Here is a 19,040-nt window from a genome sequence, read left to right on the forward strand (position 1 = left end):
AGGGGAGGACAGGAAGCATCGTGAGGTCCACGGGCAGCCAGACGGAGACTCCAGGAAAGACCGCCCCCCTTCTCTCAGGGCCGACCACAAGCCTCTGGGCCGCAGTTCTCGAAGCCCACCCGACCCGGCCCTGCTGGCCTCCGCACTCACTGGGGGCGTCGCAGTCAATGCAGAAGCTGTTGCCGCGCACGGTGCGCACGGCCTGCACAGCCAGGGCCGCGTTCTGGTTCCCCAGTCGAGTCTGCGCCAGGGGAGAGACAAGGGGCGGCCGGTCAGTCACGAGGCCGCCTGGGGTCCCGCCCCCGTGCGGCCTCCGTGCCAACCTTGTCCTTGGCGCTGCGGCAGCCCTGCAAGCTGGCGAGGATCTGGGCCTGCACGCTCTGGACCCACAGCTCCCGCTCCTCTGCCGTCGAGGCCTCGAAGTGCCACGTCTGCCCGGTGAGGGACACCACCACGAACTCAAACGACTCCTCGGCCTCTGTGGGAGACGGGGGTGATCGCCGCCGTCAGGGCAGGGCGCCCCACTGCCACGGCCGCCACCACGGCTCCGCCCCCCCCAGGGTCTCCTCTCCCGGCATCCCGGCCCCAAGGCCGCGCTCCGGGGCCACTCGCAGCCGTGCGCAGGGGCCCTCACCCGCTCCGCGCCCGACCACCTGCGGAGCCCGACTGCAGGGAGGCAAAGCGGGGTGCGTGGCTTCCGCCCCCTGCCCCGCCGGAGAGGGTGTGCAACTCGGAGCGGGTCGCTCCCTGGAGAAAGCAGCGGGGAGCGTCTGGGGAAGGGTGCGGCGGGGTGCTAGGAGGCGATGCGGGGAGCGGGCGGGGGAGGCGGGCGTGGGCACCATCGGTACGCGTCAGCTGCAGCCGCCTCATTTTGCAGCTCATTAAACCCAATATTCCTGACTGCGTCGGGCGTGGGGCTCCTGGGAGCGGCCCCTCCCCCACTCCCCGGGCACAGACAGGAAGGACAAGCGGATGGGGAGAGGAGACGTTCTCCCCACGAACTGGGCTGGGTGAGCAGACAGGGCCCTTAGGACAGCGCCCGGGACGTGCACGGTGGGCTGCACTGGGACCCCAAGCTCCGTTCCGCTTAGACCAGCAGAGCCACGCGAATCCCCACACCAACGGCCACCACCCTGTGGCTGAACAGCTCCTAACCAGCAGTGTGGATGTGTCCCGGGGGCTGCGGAGGGAACTCGGGCCTGGGGGGAGGCACGCGGAGCCAGAGCCAAAGGCCTGGGTCCCAGGTTCTACCCAGGGACACGCTGTCCCTGGGAGTCTTCCTGCTGGGCCCCTGCTCTCAGGGCGCCCTCGACGGGAACTGCCTCCTAGAAGGATGCTGGTGCCCCTTCCTTCCCCGGGCTCCACCGCCCACATCGCCCTGCTCTCCACACAGCCTCTGGACCACAGAATCGCCGCCCCGTGTGGGGGGCCCGGTTCCCTGGTGCAGCTGGGCTCCGGCCAGGACCGCTAAGCATCAGTCTCCCACAGGTAGGCCGGAGAGGTAGCTCTTCCCCACGGAGGCCATCTCCACCCTCCGGCCCACATCCCTGCCCTGGCAATCGGAGAAGCGAGACACTGCGCATCGGTCTAGCTTAGACTTAGGTGGGAGCGGAAAGACTCCAACCATGGAGAAGAGGAACATTTTGAAGAGACTTTGGAGAAAATCAGTGAGTGCTATGAATAACACCAGATTACGAGAAAGGCCTTGAGGAGCTGGAATTCCTTAACCTGAAGACCAGTCAGGAGAGACTTAGCCAGCTCCTACACACGTATTAAGCACCTATTGTATACCCAGCACTCATCAAGCTCAGTGGGTGGTACAAGAGCCACAGGAAACACGGGTCCTGCCCGCAAGTCTGGAAGAGTTACTGGAGTAGCCACCTGCTGTCTTTCACCTTCTCCAAGGATTAAAAGGTTCACATTTTAGCAGAAAGGGTTTTAATTAGGCAGAAGGAGGAGCTTTTCTAAGATACCAAGTCCGGATGACCAAAAGAAGTGGAACTATAGTTACGGTTACTTACACAAAGCACTCGCTCTTAGAATGGAGAAAATGGGGTTGCTTTGAGAGTCCTATCCCCGAATCCCACAGCCCGCCTCCTGTGCCCCGGGTTCCCTGTAGGTCCCCCTAACCTTCGGCAGCACTGCTGGGGCCGTCTGGTCGGGGGGTCCCGGTGCTCTTTTTCCGCCGGTGCTTCTTCCGGTTGGAGTGGGGAGATGGGGGAGGCTCCAGCTTGGGGCTGGAACTGAGCACCTCAGCTGGGCCGCTGGCTGGGGAGGGGAGAGTTGGAGAAGTGTGGGAAGAGGGGAGGGTGGGGGGCAGAGCATGTGACCTGCCTAGTGCCACTGGGAGCGCCCCCCCCACCCCCAGCTGCCGAGGGAGGGGTCTGCCAGGCCAGGCCAGTCCCAACCAACCCCTGAGCTTCCCCAGCCCAGAGGAGGAGGAGAGGGGAGAGAGCGGAGTGTGGGGAACTCGGGCAGAGCAGGATGGAGGCGAGGAGGCGAGGAGGAATGGCTGCTAGAGCTCCGCAGCCCGGAGGGGCGGCAGGCGGCCCAGGGAACTCACAGGGAGCTGAAGCCCCAGCAGCTCCGCACCAAATTTATCCTCAATCACACTCCCCGCTCCTCACAATTAATAGCAGAATTAGAAACAATCAGGGAGCTGCCTAATTACTGTCAATTAGAGCGCGCTAATCAAGCTCCCGTCTCCCACACCCCGCCCGGCGCTCACCACTAAATGTCAAACTTCATTAGAGGCAGACACGCTCCCTCCCTCCCTGCCTGCCTCCTTCCAGACTCAACAGAGGGGCCCTATCCAGGCCCCGCACAGTCAGGACAGTGACGCTGGGAAGCCCCCCAGCTCCCCTTCTCAAGGGCTCCACAGTCACTCGCCCCAAGGAGGCTCAGACTTGGGTCGGGAGGTGGGTTGCCGCCCTGTGCTGCGAGCGCCCCTTCCTTCCTGCACTCGGGGCTCAGACTGGGGTTAGTTCTGCCAGGGGGACACGGCGGGGAAGGTCCAGGAAAAGAGTCTATGGGCCTCGGGCCTGGCCGGGCACTACTGCCCAGCTGGAGGCGAAGGGGGGAAGGGGGCGGAGTGGACCTGCCCGGGAGGGGACAGGGGCCAAGGGACACCGATGGGAGTAAGATTGCAGGGGGGGGGCAGTGTGTGTGTGTGTGTGTGTGTGCGTGTGCACGTGCGCCAAAGAGGGATTAAAAATAAGGGGAAGGGAAGAGTGGAGATGTGTGAGCAAGGAACAAAAATGGACGAAACGGGAGGGAATGTAAGACAAGCCAAGGAAAGTTCAGAGGAAGGTGAGCGAAGGGAGAGTCTGGCCGGCTGGACGGGACGGGCCCGCTGGAGGCGGCGTGGGTAGGAAAACTGCCTTTCTGGATCCCGGACCCTATCATCCAGGAACCCGCCTCTCCGTGGCGGGCAGGTTGCCGCCATCAAACGTGCTCCAAGCCCCCAGCCTCCCCGCTCAGCCGCTTCCCTGTCCCCCCCGCGGTGAGGCTGATGAGCTGGTGCGCAGGGGGCTGATGGGGAAGCGGGAGCCGCCACCAGCCGCCACCAGCGCTGCCTAGGGACGGCCGCGGGTGGGCAGAGAAGCTGCGGAGGGAAGGGAAGGGAAGGTCTCAGGCACCGGCGGGCCGCTGGCAGGGCCCAGGGCCAGGGAAGGGGTAAAGGGGCAGGAAACTGGCCTGGGCCGCTGGAGAAGGGATGGGGGCTGGAGTCCGTGTCTCAGAGCCGCGCCTTGGGCCTGCGGCCCCCTGCCACAAGCTCTGGCAGGGGCCCTCCCCTTGGCCTGGGCTCCAACCCCACACGGCCAGCCTGCCCTCCTGTGTTGTGTGCGGGGCCTGCGTACCTGGGGGCAGGGCATCACTCCACTGGTCGGCGCTGGACACGGAGCAGGAGCGCTGGTGCAGCCCCTCAGGGCGAGGGCCAGCCCAGGCCGGGTTGCTGGCCGAGTAGGGGGCACCTGGGGGCGGGGTGGGGGGAGGGGGGAGGGTCAGACTGGGAAGGGAGGCTGCGGAGGGTACACAGACCTTCCTGAAAGTAACGCTGCAGGCAGAACTCAGGAAGTTCTGGCAGAATACTGACCCCCAATGAGGGCTTTACTAGTCCTGGGCCAGGCTTACTGGAGACCAAGAGGCCTCGCCTGGGGTCCCTGACACCTCAGGAGGCAGCTGGTCTCGCATCTCACACCCCTCGCCACCTCCGTCCCCTTCCTGGGAGCCGAGAGAAGGGGGCACGTAGTGCTGACCCCCTCCGTGGTGCTCCTTGTCTGGCCATTGTCCCCAGCCCCCCCGCCTCCGGACCAGGCCCCTGCACCCCACGTTCTAGTCCGCATATGCCAAAGCTCTGCCTCAGCTTTGATGCCATTCTGACGAGAAATAAGTGTATCAGATTCAAGTAATTATGTCTAATTAGTATTAGTAATTATCCTGTTGGGCTGGAGAAAATTAATCTTTCGTTTCCCATCAGGGAAGAATGGCAGAGCCAAGGGGAACCAAAGGCTCCAGGAGCGCCGAGGCCCCGGGCCGGCAGGGTCCCCTGTGCCCTCCGAGCTGTCCCGCCTCCCTCTCTCAGCACCCAGTCCCTTGCAGGGAGCCCAAGGGAGAGCCACGGGGCCTTGGAGCCCACGACAATTCGAGGACCTCCACTGCCCTCTCCCCTCAGTCCACATAAGGACCACGGACGGAGACCGAGGCCCGAAGGCGGCGGTGGTGGGGAGTCTGAGGACAGGGGGGGGGGCATAAGCGAGGTGTCACACCTCGGAACGCAAGGCAGGAGAGCAGGCCAGGGCCCGAGGTTAGTAAGGAGGCAGAGACAGGGCCCGGAGCGGGACGAAGTGCGGCACGAAGTGCGCGAGAGCAGGCGGCACACTCAGCCTCAAACCAGCGCCGGGAGGACACGGGTGGGGTTTCTGGAAGTCTAAGAATGGAAGCCCTGGGCGGAAGCCACTAGAAGGTAAAGAAACAGGCCGGACATCCCTAATGCTCCGGGGACCATGCGATGCGGAGAGGTGGAAGGCGGGTTTTGGATTTCTGTTGTGCTCGTCCTAACACCCCAGGCAGGACCAGACCCACAGTGAGTGCTCCCAAGCGTGCGAGGTGCCGACGCCGGCTCAGCCGACCCCATTTCCAGTCCTCTCAAGGCAGCGTGCTGACGCTTCCTCTCCGGAACCCCGCCTCCCTGCCACTCCGGCCTCACGGGTCCCTGCCGGCTCAGCCTCCCTCAGGGGCCCCTCGGCTCCCTGGCAGGAGACCTTCCAGAGACTTCTCAGAGACCTTGCTTCTCCCTGCCCCAGTCCTGCATCCGTCCCCTCCTGGGCTCCAAATCTGATCCCTGCCTCCTCCCGAGCCCCACCCAAAGCCACCCCAGGCCCCACTTCCTCCCCAAGCCCCCCAACTCAAAACCCCGAGGGAGGGAAAGTGCTTTCCCTTTTCTTTGTTAATTCTTCCCTCATTACGCCTGCAATCCCACAATCAGTGTGCACTGTAATTGTCGAATTTGATGCTAATGATTAATGAATTAAACATGGAGCCATCAATTAGTCCTCGGAGGATAATTCTGCATAAAGCAGCGGATAATGTAATTACAGTAACAAAGATAATGAGATGTTAACATCGCCCGGTGAGCGGGAGACATGTGTGAGTGTGCATGAGGTCGGCGCTGGCGTGTGTGGTGGAGGGGACACGGGCTCGGGGGAGGCTGGCTTGTGTCCGTGGGTGCTGGTCGTCCTGCGGGTGAGGGCACCGTGGGTCTCTTCGTGTGCACTTCTGCCCCCCAGGGGAAGGCTCAAAGGGCCCAGGACTGCAACAGGACAGTGTCTTACTGTGCCCCTCCCTTTGGGGAAACAGCCCAGTCTTGCTACCTGACTTCCAGGCAAGGCTCCCCCCCACCCCCGGCTTCAGAGTACGGATACTTCCTCTTCCTCCATGGGATACGAATGCACCAAGCCAGATCAGAGGCTGCCTCTCACTGTGCACCTGTGGGTGCAGCTCCGGGAGAGCTCAGGGCCCTGGCAGATCCCCAGCCCCCCTGCCCTTGCTCGCCCGTGACCTCCCAGCAGCCCAGACATAGCCCTCCGCGCAGAGCCCTGAGGACTGCCTGGGGCGACAGTTCTTACCACTGGACCCCCCCCACCTGCCCCAGTGCACCCCCATGGGAGGCTCTCAGCAGTGCCCCCCACTGCCTGCCCCACAAAGAGGGGGTGCTTTTCTCACTAGCTTTCTTCCTTCCCTTAGTCCATTGGAGCTCTCCCTCTGCACGGTTCACGGGCTTCTCTACGAGCTCGGGGTGGCTTAGAGGGTAAAACATGGCTTTTCAAGTCAGGCACACTCCGGTCCAAACCCCAGCTCTACCACTGACCGCGGAATTCTACAGACAAGTTACTGAGCCTCGCTGAGCCTGTTTCCTCATCCATCGAATGGGGCGGAGCATCGCAGCTTCACGGAGCAAAAGGAGCCTGACCTAGAGCAGCTCTGGCACACGTGTCCATCAGCCGACGGCACCCCGCCCCTCCCTGTGACCCCCGACTGCTCAGCGGAGCCGAACACAGGCCACGGGCCAGGGAGCCAGGTGTCCCTGTGCCTCCGACAAGGAGGCCACCGTCTGGCCCTCTTCTCTGGACCCAGAGTTGTGCAGTGTGGGTCCTACCAGCCTTTTGAGGGGGCCTGTTCCATCCACTCCAGACTTAGCACCCAGCTCCCGTCAACTGAATGTCCCTAGTGGCCTAGGACTTTGATGAGCAGAGCACCCCAGGGCAGGGACGCGCTGGCAGCCCCTGGGAGGGCAGGACAGTGTCGTAAGCAGCTGTTTCTGGGCGCAAGCAAAAGGGGGTCCAGTCACCTGGGACAGCAGAGGGAGAGTGAAGACTTGGAAATGCCAAGGCAGATCTGGGGCCTGGGGACTGGGGAGGGACAGTGGCTTAGGAGCCCCAGGGGCCTAGCGAGGCAGGCAGAGCTGGGGACAGAAAGACCCCTAAGCATCATTCACCCAAACTCACAGCGGCATCTAGAAAGGTAAGCGGCGCTCGGAAGAGCTGCCGCACCGTGAGTTCCGCGTCTCTGGGCCTCTAGCTCTTCTCCCGACCCCGCCAGACGCGTGGCAGAGTCCGCCTGGCCTCCAGCTTCTCCCGAAGCTCAGTCCTCGCTGAGCGGAGACCCGACCTCTCGCTGCAGACCCCAGCGTGCTCGCCAGGTGAGCTCCAGGGAGCCCCGGCCGCGCCCACCTCCCCCGCTGCCCCCCAGCGCACGCCGGGCTGCGATGCTGCTGCGCATGCGAGACCCCACGCCCACCGCCACCCGCCCCGGTTGGTTCCCGCTGAGGAGAAACAGTGCCAGGACCGCAGACGGCCCCCGGCAGCACGAGGCTGTCTGGCCCCATCCCGATCTCCACACCGCCTGCCCGGCCCCGTGCCGGCCGCTCCCTCAACCTGGTCCCAAGAGGCCAGCGCCCGGGCAAACGCATCTGGCTGAGCAGGCCTCGGGGGGACGAGCGCAGCGGGAGCCCCGAGCACCCAGGCTGGCCGGGACAGAGGGAAGCCCCACAGCGCCCACCTCCCCGGGCCTCCACAGCTGCCCTCCCCGATCTCGCCGAGCAAAGCGGCCTCGCTCTCCGGGCGCCCCCACCCCTGCCCGCAGCAGCCCCTCACCTGTGCCCCCGCCCAGCTGCGAGGTGCTGCGCTCCGAGGCCAGGCCGTTGGCCCTCGGGCTGGTGCCTGGGGCCGTGGCAGGGGTGGCGCGGGGCAGGCGCTTTCCTGGCACTTTCACTGTGGTCCGCAGCAGGTCGATCTCTTTGCCGTGGATGTTCTGCATGTAATCCTAGGGGCCACGCAGACAGACGAACACGTGTTAGCGCCGCTCCTCGTCTCCGGCGCTCACCCGCCAGCTCGCACATCCCCCCCATCCCCCGGTGCTGCAGGGAAGGGGAGGGGAGGGGAGGCCCGAGGTTTAGAAAGCAGGACAGCGAAGCCCACGGAGGATGTCCAGGTCTGGGCGACACCCAGGGTACTGGGGACCCAGGGCAGCTCTAGGGGGACGCAGGCAGCAGGGCGCAGGAGCAGGGCAGAGAGAAGGGCCTGGACCCCAGAGCTGAGGGCAGGGAACCGCAAAGCCTAGAACAGCCCTCACTCCTGACAACAGTGCCCGACGATAAGCATCCCTTGAACAATTAAAAAGAAACCTTCGGAGCACAGAGACAGGTCCCCGGTTCCACAGACGCCAGTGGGGCGCCTGATGAGCACAGTGACAGCAGCCGGTACCATCGTGCTCCCCCCCAGCCCCTGCCCATTCACAGGGCCGGGCACTCATGCCCACAGGGGCACACCGCCCCTCACGTGGCCCTCCTGGCCGAGGTGACCAGGGCTACTTTACAGCTGAAGGAACCGAGGCTGACAAAGGCTAACCTGCCCCAGGTGACACCGTCAGAAGGTGGGAGAAGCGACTCAAGAACAGGCTCTGTGGACTCCCAGGGCTGCGCACTGAAGGCGCTCGGTCAGCCCTCCGAGGGCCCCAGAGGGTGGGAGCCACTTGGCGCCTTGGGCCCCCACCATTCCTGCCATCTGGACATGGCCTGCGAGGCCCATGGTGGAGCGGCCACGTAGGGCCACCAAGCAGAGCCCGGCCCGTCAGCTTCCTGCTCTAACCCCGAGCCTGGCCAGGGCCCGAGCTCTCCCCACGGCTGCTGCGGTCTCCTTGCCCGATGGCAGACTCCCATCTCCCATTTCCCTGTTTCTAGTACCTGCAAGACCCTCTAGTCCCTTCTAGTACCTTCCCAGCTCACGTCCCCGATAAAATGTGGCCAAAATCCCTTCCGGAGAGCAGAATCCGGGTGGGAGGTGCCCACTGATCTCTGGAGCTCCCCGGTTCAGACCCCGATGTGCTCTCCTCCGTCAGGACCCGCCCTCAGCTCCCCGCGGACCCGGTCCGGTGGTCCGTCTAGCGCGCCCGTCAGACCTCCTGTCGCCCAGCAGCCTTCCCACCTCCTCACCCCTTGGCTTCGGGGAAAGGGACGGCGTCCTCAACTTGACAGCGCAGGTGGAGAGCGCTGCCGTTTGGGAAGCAAGGCAAGGGCAGGGGCTGAGCAGGGGCTTCCGGCCGGCCCTCGCTCTGGGCCCAAGAGAACATCCAGTAGAAAGGGGTCACCTGGCACCAAGGAACCATGAGAAGGTGCAAGTGTCCGGCCAGGAAGAGAAACAAGAACAAGGAAGTGGCACCCCATGCCAAGTTCACTTCCGAGGCGGGTCATCGGGGGAGGGGACCCGTGGGAGGGCCGTGGGGACGGGAGTGCAGTGATCTCCTGGGCCCCAGCCAGCTGCAGTGAGGACTGGCCAGGCCCGGAGATGCCCTTCAGGACAGAGGGGCCTAGTCGGGCCCCGAGGAGAGTGAGCCCCAGCGGCGGGCGCCCGGAGGAGCTCCCTCCCACGCAGCTCGGGCTGCGTCTGTGCATGGAAGGTGCCAGGCCCAGCCTTGGGCTCAGGGGGCCGGGGAAGCAGTCTCCACCCGTGGACGGACTCCCGTGATGAGCCCCCCCAAACTGTACCCTGCTGTCAGGGTTCTGGCCCTGTGCGAAGCCTCCGTGCCCTGGTGCCGGGGAAGGAAAGAAACCTCCGCCCTGTGTCCCCTCTAGCGGTCTGTCCTCCAGCAAACTCAGCCCCCCCGCCCAGGCACTGCAGGCCCCCTGGGGTCCTGCTCTGGGCCCGGCGTCCAGCATGGGGCCGCCTCACAGTCTCGGGCCCCATGTCCCACTGACCCGGCTTTGGCACGCACCCGGCCCGGGTCCCTGCACACGGTCACATCTTGGATCCGCTGTTCCAGACGACTGTCAACAGCTGGCTGGGCCGAAGGCACAGCTGCAGTCCCTCTCCTGGGGGAGGGGCTCGGGCCGCTCTAGTTCACAAGGAGGTCACGGCCACGGCAACAGTCCCTGAGACGGCCTGGGGATGCCTGCGTCGGGACATGGCCAGACGCCGACCCCGCACCAGGAACACCAGTCAGCGGCCGCCGCGAGGGGCCTGGTCCCCGGGAGCAGCCGGACCACAGCGCAGCGGACGGACAGACGGCGCTCGTGGCACTGCGGACCGGGGCCCCTGGGCCCCATGCCCGGCTCCAGCACCAGGCTGGGAGCCAGCACCCGACCCGGGGACAGCGTCCCCGCAAGGAGCGCGCGGAGCGGTAGCAGGGACGGGGACAGCGGGGGACAGCGTGACGGCGTTTCCCTCCGTCAGCAGAACAGGGAGCGCGGCGGCGGCGGCGGCGGCTCAGGAGAGCGGTCACCGCGGCCGCCTTTATTACCCGCCATCAAACAGCAATTTCTTCCCCAGCCTCCTCGCTAATTACCCAGCCAGCGTTCTCATCTCGTTTTATTACTGGAATTAACAACGAGTTCAGAGCGTGGAAAGCTATTAAGATGTGTGATTAAGCCACATTCAATTAGTTTCTACAAACAATTTAATTGATGTTGCAGATAGAATTAACAGAAGGTGATTGTGTGAATGGCTCCGCGGGCTGCAAATGGGGGAGGCCGTGGCGGGCTCTCTCGGGCCAGGCGAGGATGGGGCGTGAGGCTCGAGGCCGGTCCGGCAGCCCTTCCTCCGGCAGAAGGTGAGTCACCCCTGGGCCGTGATGGCAGCAGACAAGGCCGCGAGGGGCATGTGCACCTCTGGGGGGCCCGCACAGCCCCTCCTCCGCACAGCTCCCCCGTGGAGGGAACCTCCCGGGAAGCCGGCCGGGGGGTGCCTGCTTGCAGCCGTGGACCAAGAAGCCCGCGCCGCTTGGGGAAGGGCAGCCACCAAGGGAGGAGGTCAGGAAGTGAGGGGCAGCCGGCGCGGGAGGCCTTCGCTAGCACAGACTTGACCCTGTTCACGCGGTGGCACGGGACGACCCCCGTGCGGCCTTCGCGCCTACTTTCGCCGTCCCCACACCTCTCCCACCTGACCTGTGTCTCAAGGACGGGGAGAGAAGCATCCACGGGGCAGGGCTGCCGCTCTCCGCGTGAGCCAGCGCCTCCTGGCCTCTCGTGTGCAGGAGGACCTACATTTTGATGCCAGAGCCGACGGGCAGCCAGTGAAGAGCAGACCAAGCGCCTGTGCCCGCAGCCCAGCCTTTCCCTCAACCTCTTCCTGAGGCCCCGTGGCCCAGACAAGAGGGGGCCTGGCTGGGTCAGGGGGTGGGCAGCAGAGCCACCTGCCTCTTAAGACTCACCTTGCAGGAAAGCAAGGACGGGCCTGGAAGCCCACGGCACCTGGACTCCGTGCCGGGCCCCTGCACGCACCCAGCCGCACCCAGTCCAACACGCTGGAAGGGCATCTGAGCTCCTCCGAGCGGCCCAGGCAGGCAGGCCGTCAGTGCCCTCCGTCCTCCTCATCAACAGTCTAGGCAACACTTGCCTGGATGGCGTGAACCCTCCAGTCACCTTCTCAGCCAGCCCCGAAGAGGGGCACTCTGGGTGTAGCACAGAAAAACCTGCATCCCGCTTTGCGGCAAAGTCACAGGCCCAGGTACCAGCTCAGCCAGAGGCAGGGTGATCCAGGCGGTCGCGGTTCTGCTCGCTCGACTGCTGGGCGTAAAAGCATTCCCTTCCCTTCCCAAACCCAAGCCAAACACAAGCACCCAACGCTTTCCTCCACGTCCCAAGACCTCTTTCCTATCCCTCTGCTCCACACTGGGCCTCCTCCAACACCTGGGACATGGGGACAAGCAGAAGGGACGTGGCCCAACTTGAGCAGCACAGAGCAGACAGAACGGGGACGGAGGCAGCGAAGGGGGAAAGCCAAGGCCACCCCAGCACGGCGGGGGGAAGCTGGGCTGCTTCCCTAGGCTCGCTCCCAGCCCCGCCGGCTAGACATTGCCTGAGGAGAACGAATGCATCTTGCCTGGGGACGGGGGGGACGGACAAGTACGACTGGCTGGGAGTTAGGAGGCACGAGACTGGCCTATGAACGGGCACAGTGGCTGCTCTCGGCTGGGGCGCGGTAGCTCTGCCACCACTCCGGGACAGAGGCCAGAGCCTGCGGGAGGCCCCGGGACTTCCTAAGACACCTATGCCTCGCTGCCTTTCACGGACTCAGCCACAGGACCAGGTCTGTGCACGAGGCAGCCGCCCAAGTCGGGCCAGCAGCCTTTGGCCCCTGAGTTAAGGGGGAGAAGGACCAGCGCTCAAGGAGTCAGACAGGGAGAAGCCCAGGAGGGTAAGGCTGGGCTCCGTCCTGACCGGAGGGGACTGCCCGCCAGCTCCCCCCAGGCCCGGCCTCGGTGCATCTTCTCGGCCCCAGTTAGGGCTGGCACCAGGGACCCCAGGACCCCCTGGGTCGGGCCTGACACCTTGTGCAGATTCAGAGGCAGACCAGGGGCCCTCTGAGGCAGGCCCTGAGCTTCTGGGCCAGGGGTGGGGCCAGCCCACGTGCTGTGCCGGAGGGGCTTCGGAGGAGAACTCATTAGCCCCACAGTGGGGCGGTGACAGAGATGGATTCCGGTGACAGCTGTGTGCGGGAGCCACGCAGCGAGGGGAGGGGGGAGGCGGGAAGGGTAGGGGAGCCATCACGGGGCCACTCTGCCATTGCCGCGCCCCGACACCCTGCCAGGGCAGAGGCCAACACCCTCCAGACCCCTCCACCCACCACCACCACCAGTCCGGGGCTCCCCTTCCCCCGATGACCCGTGCCCTTCCCGGCAGCCCCGGCTTAATGGTCACCCCGGGGCCTAGGAACCCAGGGATCCCCCTGCTGATGTGGCTCCCCTAAGACAACTGGCTGACAACCACCGGCACCCCAACTTCAGCAATTCCATGGAAACGGGCCCAGCCCAGCTCTCTGAACAAGGAGCACGTGCCCCACAGTGCAGTCCTTTCTGAAGGGCAAGTGCCCCCGAACTCACTGAGGCCTGCTCCCCGCTAGGCTCCCCTCACTGAGGCCTAGACTCCGCCCCCCCCCCCGCCCCCCCGCAGACTCACGTGCAGGCTGGGGTGGTAGGTAAGCAGCCCGTTGTCGCAGAGCGTCACGTACTTCTTCTTCCACTCCTTGTTCAGGGATTTGCCGCTTCGCTTCAGCAGCACGCCCTGAGGACAGAGGCTGGGTCAGGGACGGCGCCAGCCCCACACGTGACAGGCCCCAGGAAGCGCACAGTGACACAAGGTCACTGTGACACATCCTCCACCTCCTGTCCTTGTCAGAGGGGAGAGACTCTGAGGACAGGAGCCGGTGGCTACCTCCAACCGGCCCATGGACCTCCCCCCACCGACCATCTCCCCAAAGGCCTGGGGCCAGGCCAGCACCTGGAGGCAAGGTGTCAGAGGGCAGTGCCGCTCCAGCCGTATGTCTCCAGGGACGGGTGAACAGGGCAGAAATCCCTAGAATGCCCCAGACACCGCAGTGCGAGCCCCAGCCACTGAGCCCAGAACGGGACTCTCTGGGCGAGCCCATGAGACTCAGTGTTGCGGGGACAGGAGGGGTGGGACAAACACGGGCCCCATGGGAGCGAGGCTGTCCGTGTGTCCTGTTCACAGACACGCCCTCAGCACCGTGACCAGGCTCCGGACACAGCAGACGCCCAAGAAACGTCTCTGGTGGTGCGCCGGGGAAGCCAGAGGGCAGCGACCAGACAGAACGCCCCCGAGGGGAGAGCCCCACAAAAGGGTCTCAAGCGGGGAGGCATCAGGGCCAGCAGAGGCTAGGAGAGCAGGGGAAGCACCCGGAGTCCACCCCAGCGGGCACCAAAAAGGGGGAGCTCGAAGGTGTGACTCTGTACCAGCTCCTCCTTGAGAGACGGAGGCGCGGTTCTAAGACGAGGAAGAAAAAACAGAGATCGAGGGACTCGAGTGTGAGGAAACAGCATCGGCTAGGGTCCTGGGCCCCAGGCTGCGGGATAAACCCCCAATCTCTCACACTTCCGAAGAGAAGGCTTGGTCCTGAACGGAGCAGGTGTGCCAAGGGGCCACCGGGCCCTCCTGCCTGATCTGCCCCGTGGGAACCCCGAAGGGGCGACAGTCTCCCGCCTCCGCAGATGTTTCCGATCTTGCTACCACTCCCTCCTCTCCATCGCCCTCTTCCCGCCGCCCTCAAAAGACAGATGCTGTCGTGGGAGGTGCGGCCACAGGAGATCGAGCTGGGAGTTCTGGATCACTCGAGGACACACTCTACGTCTTGGTCCCCCTCCGTGGGAGAGACCCCGTCCTCATAAGAAGCAACTGAACACAAGTGGTATCGATGGGACCTTCACTAGACCGTATGGGTAGAACATTCCCGAAGGCAGTCGGACCCCTGCCCTGTGGTCTGCAAAGGAGCCTCAGTGACCTGCTTCTGGGCATGGCATCCACCCCTCCCCGGCCAGAAACGAGACACGAGTACAGCTGCTCCTTCTGCCCTGCCTGCAGACCACACCCCTCGGGACCGAGGGCCACATTCTGGAGAAGGCAGCCCCCAGCCTCCGCCTGGGGCCTCCGGGAGGGCTGGAGGGCCACGGCTGGGAGGGCCACGGCCACAGCTCAGCTGCTCCTCTTCTGCCTCCCTTCCACACCCCCGGCCTTCAGCGGGGGATTCTGCTCGAGCCTCTGTTCTCACATCCTTCCCACTGGAGCCCTCCCCTCCCTCACTGGACCCTTCATCTGCCTCACATTGAAGCCCTTCCCTCCTGGGTCCCTCCCAGCTCTGGGTCATGGGAGAGGGAAGCCAGGCTCTGCTCCCGTGTCTGCCCCCAGCTAGCCCTCAACATCAGACAAGTCACGTTGACTGCCTCGGCCTCAGTTTCCCCGGAGGGTAGGGAGAACCGACTTCCTCCCTCTTTCAGACACAGAATCGGGATCAGGATGCCGGGCTGGGGGTGCGGGGGTTCTTGCTGGGAGGGAACCCTCTCCTACCCAGCACTCCCGCGCTCCGGCCCCTCCTCCGCCCAGGCCGGGTGCTAATGAGCTCAGCAAGTGTGCTGTCCGCGGGGGCGTGGGAGGACTGGCAGGAGAGCGAGTGCAGCTGGCCAGGGACTGGACCCGCCGCCCACTCGCAGCGCCCCCTCCGCGGCCCGCCTCTCACCTGCCTCGCACCTGCCCACCCGCGCCGGGACCAGGAACGAGCATCAAAGGCCCGGCTGCCAGGCCTGCTTCCCATTCCTGCACACCCGGCCTTCCAAGGAGGGAGACGAGCTACGGGGTTCCTGCTCCCCTCCCTGGCCGGCCGGCTGCGCACGGCGGAGCAGGAAGCAATCTGGGGCAGAATGGGAGCAGTGCGGAGGCGACAGCCCCCAGAGGACCCGTTCCGCCGCCGCCTCCCTCCCAGCTCCGCCAGCCGGCTTAATTGCGGAGTCCGGATTGATTGGGAATGCAAATGGCAACTGAAATGCAATCTCCACTCCCAGCAGGAGTGGGGGGGAGGGGAAGGAACGGGCTGGGGAGACCGGGACACGAGGGCGGGAAGGGGGCCACGTGGGCCCTGGGCAGCTGGAGGTTGGGGGGAAAGCACCAGGAAGGGCCAAGGGGCTGTGAAAACCAGAGCGTGGACGGTCCCCACCCCCACACCAGGACCCCCCCTGTGGCTCAAGAGCACCTCAGGTTCCTTCCCCCACCCCCCCACCTCCCACCCCCTGCAGGGGCCGCCCCTACTGGGGGGTCCTTGAGCTTTAGTGGCCTGAACCAGCCAGGCGACCCAGCCGGCCTAGGGTGGGGGACCAGAGCGCAGGTGCAAGTTCCCAGAGCTCCACCCTGTCCCTCAGCTCCCCTGCCCTCCATGTGGGGGATTCAGGGAACTGACAAATTAGCCTGTACCCAAACAGGAAGGAGACATCCGGGGCTACCCTTATCTCAAACTAAGCACCCTGGAAGTAGCGTTCGTTCACGCATTACGTGGTCCTGTGTGCATCCGGTTCCGAGAGCACTCGCGCCCCAAGCAGAGAGTGTCCGGCCTGCGTGAGGCACTGGGTCTGCACCACCCGGAGACAGGCAGTCACACCATCCACAGGTCTGTGGGGTCCGATGCTGTACCCAGACGCACAGAGACCGGCGAGGAGGCTGGGCACTGCCCCGGCCTCCCCAGGTGATCCTACCGGAGCTGCGCCTGCCAGGCCCTGTATGTGGACGTCCCAGGGCCGGATGGAAGCAGGGACACAGGGCCTGGAGCAACAGGTAGTTCACCACCCGCCCTCCGGGACCGGACACCCTCTCTGGGCTCTCCGTTCTAAACGGACCTTCACCGTGGGTCAGAACCCCACATGAACAGAGGAATTCCATCAGACTGCCCACGGTCCCCAGAAGGCCCGGCCTGGAGGGCCAAACCTTGACCATCCACTCGGCAGCCCCACAGCCCTGCCCCACACACCACCATCTCCGCACAAGGACGCCCTACTGTGTTCAAGGTCTTTTTCCAGACCCTGGACCCACTCAGGGGTTCCGGGAAGCTCCAAGCTCCCGGAGGCCCAGCCCTGCCAGGCAGAGACTCGGAAAGGAGGCGCCCGGGAGGGGGCGGCTCAACTCAGCTTTTCCAGGGAACAGAGGCTCCCACGGAGAAAACGGCACCGATGAGCCCCGGGCAGGGAGCTGCCCTCGGCGTGCCCCTCAGGGTGCTCTCCCGGGAGTTTCTTTTCCCGGAGTGGGGAGTGGGGGAGTGGGACAGGTCCGCGGGGCCACCCAACTCCTAACGCCCAGCAGGAGAGCCGAGGAGGACGGCAGGCGGCTCTCTGCTGCCCCCGTGTGGCCGTGCGGAGGAGCTGCCACAGCCGCCAGAGCAGCCAAGGGGACGCCTCCAGCCCAGGCGGCAGCTCCTCCCAGACATTCAGGCCACATGCCCCAGGGGCCCGGAACAAAAGGACCATCGTCCGATGTTCCCTGAGCCTTGTCCCTCATGTCCACCACTCTCTGGCCACCAGGGAAAGAAATGCTGACCTGTTTGATGGGGATGGCCCGGCCGCTCCCGATGCTGTCCACCTTGCAGTCGGCGGCCTTCTTCTCCCGGTCCAGGTCAGCCCCCTTCCGAGACTGCAAGAGAAAAGAAGAGGCGTGTTACGGGGGCCCAGGGTCCACGGGGGACAGCAGCCCGCCTGCACTCCCCTGCCCCTCCCCGCCTCCCTCCTCCTGGGCAGGCCCTAGCAGGGGCAGGGCCGGGGCGGCGGGACCGGGAAGGAACGGAGACACGAGTAGTCCAATGGGTTTATTCTTACACACGGCACCATACAGAGCAGCACAGGTCACTGAGCCAGGCCCGCCCCTTACAGGAGAGCAAGGACACGGAATACCGAGGGCGCGAGGAGCCCGCACGCAGCCCAGGGGGCTGGGGCTTAAGAGAAGGGAGGGGGCGAGGAGAGGTGGACGGTGGGGCTGAGGGAGAGCGGGGCGCGCGGGGCACGATAACCAGGGAGAGCAAAGTCCAGAAGTGAGTGGGCGGTGGCCCGTCTGCGGCACAGACACCACACGGCACGTTGCACCGAGCGCGGTCGGCGAGGCCCGAGGGGCACAGTGGATGGAGAGAGAGAGGAGAGAGGCCAGAAGAGGCCCTGCGCCCCTGCCGGGCTCCTGGGGCAGAGCCCGCCCCAACGCGGATCCTAGGAAACGGGGAGGCCAAGGGGGGGAAAGGCAAGCGCGCGGCGGCGGCTGTGGCGTCCGGAGGAGCGGAGCAGGAACGCAGAAGTCCATGCAGGAAGGAGCAGAGGGGGGAGGGGCAGGAAAGCTCCCCCCAGGAGCGGCTGGGCCGGGCCGGGCGCTTGGACGCCCCCGCCCCTCTGGGCCTTGTTGCGCTGGCCTGGCGCCGGGCGTGGGGCCGAGCTCCCTTCTTCTCCATGCAGCGAGCCTGGCGCAGCGCGTCCAGCTGGGCCTGGTCCCCCGGCAGCCCCCAGCCGCGGGCTCCAGCGTTCCTAGCCTTCCCTGGGGGTGGGGGTTAGTTACAAAGGTTCCTGTGGGTCTCTGGAGTGGGGAGCACGGCGGCCGCTTCTCATCTGAGAGCAGTCCCAGGGCCCGGCCCGCCTCCGGCCCCGACAGGGGAGAATGTCCAGAGGTGCTGTGTGTCACCACCTGGTCTTCTAATTTGGAAGGAGTTGGAAAGGCCTTTTTGTTGATGAAAAGTTGGAAACAGTGGCACATATCTGCAAATATCGAAAGAATAAAGATTTTGGCAAGTTATACTCAAGCCCCACACGAGTCGGTCAGCACTGGTGAGGGCAGAGACCCAGGTGCCTGGGGAGAGGCGGCAGCGGGATGAAGAGGAGGAGGAGGAGGAGGAGGAGGAGGAGGAGGAGGAGGACGAGGCGGTGGCGGCAGGGGCCGCTGGGCGGTCCAGCTCATCGGGAATGATCGCCACTGGGCGGCTGGGGCCCCCATCCCTTCCTGTTCTCCCAGGCCACCAGGAGCCCAGGGCACAGGCTGGGGGCACAGGACTGCCCCCTGCAGGTCGGGCACGTACAACCACGGGAGCGGGAAGAACCGGGCCAGAGGCCTCTGCCCACAGCCCCACCATCAGCACCTGCCCCCCGCTTCTCCTGGACGCCACAGCCTCTGCCCCTACGGGCCAGGGAGGAGGAAGGTGGATGAGACCGCTGCCACCAGGCCCCCGGACCAAAGAGCTGCATGGGGGGAGGGGGGTGCAGCCTGCCACGGCCAGGCTGGTGAGCCAAGAGGCCCCCAACCAACCACCAGAGGGTTCCCTGGGAGCCCAGAGGGGCAGCCCCCCAGGATGGGAAGCAGGGCAAGAGTGGCAACACAATGAGTACATGAGGTCACGGGGGAGACTGGGGACATCGATGGCCACATCCAGGGGGTGGGTCACAGGGACACCGGCCACGGAGCAGGCGTGGCTCTGCTGGGGACGATGACAAGGGCAAGAAGGTGACCCCGACAGCGACGATGGTGGGGAGGTCCCGAGACGCACCCCGAGAGACGGACGGGTCTCGAGGCCTCCTCGTGGACAATGGCGCAAGGGAGGTCACCATGGAAACAATGAAAAGGAAAAAATAAGGTCGCCACAGTGAGGATGGAGAGAGGGAAAGGGCCCGGGGGAGGCTGGACGGCAGGCGGAGGCGGCCTAGCAGGCAGCGGGGAGCGCGGGGCAAGGAGCGGGAGGGCCGCGGCG

The 19,040-nt window shown here is 65.3% G+C and overlaps 1 protein-coding gene across 9 annotated transcripts in view; it reads right to left on the reverse strand.

Moving 5' to 3' along the window:
- The window catches only part of AGAP3 (ArfGAP with GTPase domain, ankyrin repeat and PH domain 3), a 54,344-nt gene that overhangs the window by 4,772 nt on the left and 30,532 nt on the right, over positions 1-19,040 (reverse strand). For 3 of the 9 annotated variants that reach the window (XM_082693456.1, XM_082693455.1, XM_082693454.1), the window contains one exon: positions 17,117-18,057. In XM_082693456.1, the coding sequence (XP_082549582.1) occupies positions 17,995-18,057 (63 nt within the window). In that variant the 3' untranslated portion in view covers positions 17,117-17,994. Of the gene's footprint in view, positions 1-150; positions 242-323; positions 479-2,130; positions 2,269-3,860; positions 3,975-7,655; positions 7,825-12,952; positions 13,058-16,864; positions 16,958-17,116; positions 18,058-19,040 lie in introns of those variants that run through there. The other 6 variants (XM_082693451.1, XM_082693448.1, XM_082693452.1 and 3 more) reach the window with 3 other exon arrangements.

The sequence above is a fragment of the Mustela nivalis genome (genome assembly GCF_964662115.1).
Source record: "Mustela nivalis genome assembly, chromosome: 12".
Lineage (NCBI taxonomy): Eukaryota > Metazoa > Chordata > Mammalia > Carnivora > Mustelidae > Mustela > Mustela nivalis.